General features: G+C 36.1%; 1 protein-coding gene across 2 annotated transcripts in view; it reads right to left on the reverse strand.

Moving 5' to 3' along the window:
* Positions 1-3,030: 3,030 nt before the first annotated feature.
* LOC109066904 overlaps positions 3,031-6,115 on the reverse strand; it is a 7,901-nt gene continuing 4,816 nt past the window's right edge. The window contains exons 3-6 of one of the 2 annotated variants that reach the window (XM_042754808.1): positions 4,248-4,517; positions 3,749-3,994; positions 3,557-3,631; positions 3,031-3,456 (exon numbers count right to left, since the gene is read on the reverse strand). In XM_042754808.1, coding sequence (XP_042610742.1) covers positions 3,260-3,456; positions 3,557-3,631; positions 3,749-3,994; positions 4,248-4,517 — 788 coding nt within the window. In that variant the 3' untranslated portion in view covers positions 3,031-3,259. Of the gene's footprint in view, positions 3,457-3,556; positions 3,635-3,748; positions 3,995-4,247; positions 4,518-6,115 lie in introns of both variants that reach the window. The other variant, XM_042754807.1, reaches the window with a different exon arrangement.

Raw genomic sequence — 6,115 nt, forward strand, 5'->3', positions numbered from 1 at the left:
CCTTTATATCCTTTCCAGAGAAAATACAAAGCACTGAAATATTTTGGGTACAGTTAAAGCGCTATGAACAGCTTCAGGGACTGAATTTGATTAATAATGAATTCTGACCATATTACCAATAAATAAAACAAAAAAGCTTTACAAAAATGTACAATATACAATTTAAATTATGTCTCTTCCTGGTTTATGTCAAAACTTGAGTTAAAAGAGTTGAACTTTACAGATGTGGATCACAGTTCTAGCATGATCTCATAACAGTGCGCAGGAGGAGGAAGGGTTTTTTCCAAAGTAAACTGAGACAGGAAGCGCATGCTGCAATTCTGCTAAAGGTTACAGTCACTGCCATCTATGTTTAAACATACAGACAGTAAAATAGAATTACATACTGTATAGAAAATCTTATTCTCCCTCTTATACCCTGAACAAAGTAATGTTAAACACCAGAAAAAAACAATATAAAACAAAAAAAAAAAACAAAAAAAAGAAAAAAAAAAAGCCATAAAGGCCAAAAGAGATAGTAAACCTAAAACTGTCCCAATGGTAAGAATGTTGATGATTCTGTTGGAGCAGATACTGTAATTATGAAGAATGTTATCTCATGTTGAATTCACTGTACTTTCAAAGTGATTGCTATTGTACTGCACAGCTGTATATGCACTTCCACAACAATCCCAAAATAATCAACATTTCACAGATTGATTTGTAGTATTCCTTCACTGCAGTCACAAACAAATGCCGAACTCTCAGCGTGGCTGCTCACATTTACACATATTTGATCAAAACCTCCAGTCACAGTGAGGTATAAGGAGGACTTGATATATTTTAAAGTTAAATAACTGAGTTAAAGTAAAAAAAAAAAAAAAAAAATCAAAATACATAATTAAAAAGTAAAAAAATTGATGTATAAAAAAGAATAACACTTTAGAAATGCTATAGTAAGCAGTCAAAGGCTACAGTGTCAAGGAAAAAAAAAAATCTCTAGAGATGTTTGATAAGGCAAAATACATTTTTGGCTGGAACACAGGCTCCGCTTTGGATGTGCTCTTTCTGGTGTTGACATTTAAACACATTTGTACAAAACACACACAAGTTGGAATAAAGTCAAGGCTAGTGCAAATCAATACGGAGTGGTTCTGTGTTCACAGGATATGTTTCTATTAAGGGTAAGTAATATTTTCCTGCAGCACCTTTCAAGAGCAAGTGTCACAAAGTGCTTTACAACAAAATTGTAAAATAAAGAAAAATAGACAAAAAAGAAAAAAAAAAGACAAGGATGTTTGAACAACTGTGTTTTCAGAGTGCACAGATCTCAGTTTGAGAGGAAGAGCATTCTACAGCTTCAAAGGCACAGTCTCCTTTTGTCCTCAATCTAGAACGTGGAATAACTAGCAGGATCTGCTTTGAGGATCTCAGATTCCTACAGGGTTACAACATCTCTTTTATATACACAGGGGCTTGACCATGCAACGCTCTAAACACCATCACCAGAATTTTAAAATGAATTCTAAATTTGACAGGGAGCCAATGTAAAGAAATTAAAATTGGGGTTACGCGTGATCTCTTTGATGACTTGGTTAAAAGCTTAGCAGCAGCATTTTGAACTACTTGTAACCGATTGAGGGATGCATTACTAAGACGGGGTCACCAGAGCTGCACGTGAACTTTTTTTTTGCACATATCACTGGTGCTACAGAGAGTAAAAGTTTTGTAGCACAGGGCTGTGGCCTTGATTTGTTGCACATGAGTGCAGTTCATCAGTTAAGCATGTATGTGACTGGCAAAGGACATTGATGTTGCAAACAGTTTGAAAAAGTTTGCTCGTCAAAAAATAAACTTGTGTGACTTGAATGGTTATTTGAGGGCATGTGAACTAATTACATTTACAGTATGCTACACAATCATAAATAATGCTTGGAGAGGAATGTTTGAATTTTTGAATATATACATTTGAAATGATCATTAAAAAAAAGAAAAAAAAAAAGAAAAGAAAAATAATAATACTTGAAATTAAAGTGACCAATAGGTGGAGACATTTAAACAGCTTATTCAGTCAGGAAAGATCTTCTGGAGATCTGTTGGCACTGAAGGTATAGATTGCACATAGGGGTGTAACGATTCATCGATATGGATCGATACGATGTTTGACGATACGATGCATCGATGCCAAACGTAAAATATCGATATCTGTAGTATAAATAGGCACCTTATTTGGCACTGTCCGCACATTTTCACATAATGTCCGTCTTTGTATTACCGCCAACGCGTGCATTCTCGCTCAAACTCGCGTATCAGGACTCGATATAAGGACTGCTCTTGCCCGAAGGCACAAGGTGAAGGATAAAAGACGCTCGTGATTGTTGGTGGAACAGTCGAGCGCTGTGTGAGAACTTTTCAGCGCACACATCTGAAGCGCGTGCACGCACACAGACAGCCGCGTCTAGACCGTGTGAATACTAAATCGAGCTCTCTCTCTCTTCCGCTTTTTTGTGCATGGATGAATAAATACAGACAAAATTAAATCAAAATGCGCATTTTGACGAATATCCTAGTAAACACAGTTAACGTAAACAGTTGAGAAAAAAGTCGTGCGTATCAGTATATTAAATCGTTCTTCAAGTGAAAGCAAACTAATAATAAATCTAATGCTATCAAAGAAAAATACAAGTGCTCACTGCTCCTGACTAAATAACCGTTATAACATCAGAAATTATTCATCTATATTTAATTTATAGAGTGAAGACTGTGCAGTTATTTTACATTTGATTAGCCTATTACATTTCTGTAGCGTACCTGAACATTTATTTTTGACTGAGCTGAAAAACCTGAAAAGCACTGTTTATTGAACTTGTGTCTTTGTTGTGTTGTAGTTATTTTCTGCTATTGCAGATTTTTAGCACTGAGCCCATAGTAGCAGCCAGAATAGTTTTTCCAGTTGTTTATTTTCTTTATTATTATTTAAAAAAAAAATAAAAAAAGGTGTAGGCCTATTTTTTTTTTTTTTGTGAATGTCCCAACTGAGGTACAGAATGTAAAATTTTCAGATAAATGTTCATGTTAAATATTTTGGTTGCATTTGTGAGTTAATAAAAATGTAGATGGTTGTTTAAAATAGATATAAAATATCAAAATATCGATATATCAATCTATATATTCCTGTATCGAATTGAATCGTATCGAAGATTTTTTTGAGGTATCGGAAAATATCGTATCGCTGGGTATGAGAACCGATATCATGTCGTATCATGAAGAACCATCCAATTTACACCCCTAATTGCACATAACCGTTGCTGTTGTTAGGTGATGTGGGCCCCTCTACAGCTGGTTCCACTGAGACGCATTGGTAGGAATTACGTCCCTCGTTCCTGTTCTGATGCTGGTGTGTCCTGTTGACGGCAAATGCAACCAGAGCCAGAGCCCCCAGAACCACCAGAACAATCAAAATCCAAACCCAAGCAGCTGGAAAGGGAAAGTCATCACAATTAAAAAAAAAAAAAATCTTTTTAAAACTTACTGCTTAAAGATTTTGAGAAGCTGTCAATGCTCTTATTTTACTTACGAAGTTGTTCAGTGGCATTAGGTTGTTCGTCATCTGTGTCCAGTTTGTCCTTTGATTGTGTAGCTGATAATGTATCTACTGAAAGGTCAGTCACACAGTTTAGCATCAACTTGCTTTTCAAATCATGATGAATAAACCTCAGCAGTGCACTTTATAAATAATACTTCTAAATATACACTGATCTTCTCTCACCTGTGACAGTCACTGTGATCAATGTTTCTCCTTCAGAGTCCAGAACCCTGTATGTTCCTGTATCATTGGATGTAAACTCTTTAATGCTCAGGTTCCCATCACGGTCAGTCATTCGTTCACAGCAGACCCCATGACCTCTCTTCCACACCTCCCTCCACTCTCCACTGGAGTTTGTCTCTACTTTATCAGCATTTGGCAGCAGAACATCCAACTTCAGTTCCTCGCCTATTTTCACAGAAACCTCATCTGAGGAGACACAAAGACATTAATTCTTATTATAATGGTGCCATTTAATCAATGCTATAAGCACATATTTAGGATTGAGGGACAAGATGTAATCATTTAAAAAAATCAGCCATATTGAAAATGCCATTTAAATACTAGGCAAGATGTGACATATTTAGTGTGTCTGCTGGTTAATGGCCTGCATGCACTACCAAGACAATTAATAAAGGAGAACCAGAAAGCACGTTGCAGTTTTTTTTTTCCGGCAGTTTACCATGAATCTGAAGATGGTATGTCTTCGCTGGATAATTTTTGTAGACGAATCTCAAAATGTATTTTCCAGCATCGCTGAATCTCAGATCCTCGATGACGACGTCACACACTCTTTTTTTAAATATTCGGCCACTACATTTCTCAGTTTGACAGACAGAGATATTTTTTGACATTCTGATTATATTAATATCAGTAATGTCATTTCCCTCAACTTCACATGACAGTGTTGCGATGCCTCCCTTTTTTTCTTTCACAGGTCCAGAGGGGGTTCCTGCAAATACAGACAGAAAAATAATAAATCAACTCAAATTATCCAAGACTGGTGTTTCTGTTTATTCTCCATAATCAAGGTCAACACAAACTATTCTAGTAGAGTTATTCTAGTCAAGATGTCAAATTGTTTACGCTGAATAGATTTTACTATACATCCAAGATTCTTTGATAATTGTGAACCGATGGTGGAATTTCCCCAACATTTAGCATCAGTAATCCCTGTAAAATTTGTGGTTGCTTTGGGTAATTATTTAACCACATCATCATTTTTACACACAGTTGTGGTAGGCCTCATCAGTGCCAGTGACGTAACACTCTACAGAAAGGAAGCTGCAGCTAGTTGAATGTTGTGGTTAGGGGTGGGTGATCTTCCCAAAATATAACATCACGATAACACAAAATCTAGATCCATAATATAAAAAGAATTGTAGAGATGGGTGACTATTGATATCCAGACTGGAACAAGCCTATGGACGTATCTATTTGCATAATTTAAAACACAGTATTGCATTAAATAATCAGTTGTCAAAATGTTCATTAAAACATGAGTTAGGTGTTAAAATGCAAAGTCTTCACTATTTGAATTAAATACAACTGATTCTTATTAAAGCTGATAAATTGAGTCAGTCTTTGTTGTTTGATTAACATTGACACGCACAAGATTTCTTTCCCCGCTGTTCATGTTTAAGTAGTAAGATGTCTTTATATAAATATTCACTAAGAACCCAGAAACGTAGTAACGTCATGCAAAGCATAAGGACATCATTAAAACAGTCCATGTGACATCAATGGTTCAACCGTAAGGGAGAAAAATTGCTGAAATTGTACTCTCGATAATACCAATGTCCTTACTACATTTCTGGTCCTGGGAACATTTTAGTTGTGTTGCTTTTTATGGTCCTTACTACATTTCTGGTCCTTTAAACATTATAGTAGAGCTCCCTTATATCATCAAAAATGTTCTAATTGAAGTTCTAATTGAACATCTTCATTTGTGTTTTGAAGATGAACATAGGTCTTACGGGTTTGGAACGACATGAGGGCGAGTAATTAATTAAAATTTTTACTTTGTGGGTGAACTATCCCTTTAACAAGCTATAAAAAAGGATCTGTGTGATGTTTTGAGCTAAAACTTCACATACACACCAAAGGGGCAAAATAGGTCACCCACATTAAAAAAAAACTACTGTAGTAATTTATAGTAAATTCAACCCTCTACGTAAATCACTCGCATATGCGACTAAATCTTCACTCTGAGCGACTTCATCTGAATAGATGCGCAGTGCACCTGTGTTTGTGTATTTGGCGGAGCGTAAACTCTAGCATGAAGGAACGCGCATGTGAATCGCGCACTTCACTCGCGCAAATTGTGAGAGAGAGCGAGCGAGAGAGTCTTAAAAAAAAAAAAAGAATTGACACGCTACATCTAAACTATATTGTTTGTTGTATTTTCCTGTCAAAATAATGGAGTTCCTTTAGAATTCTTCAGATTTTAAGAACGGCCTGGTTCTCTGATAGTGGGCGGGACTAATGCGCAAACGACAATCTCATTGGCTGGCACTCACCTATCATCAATCCAGCAGCTTGTTAATCCTT

This window comes from Cyprinus carpio, unplaced genomic scaffold (assembly GCF_018340385.1).
Source record: "Cyprinus carpio isolate SPL01 unplaced genomic scaffold, ASM1834038v1 S000006593, whole genome shotgun sequence".
Taxonomy (NCBI): domain Eukaryota; kingdom Metazoa; phylum Chordata; class Actinopteri; order Cypriniformes; family Cyprinidae; genus Cyprinus; species Cyprinus carpio.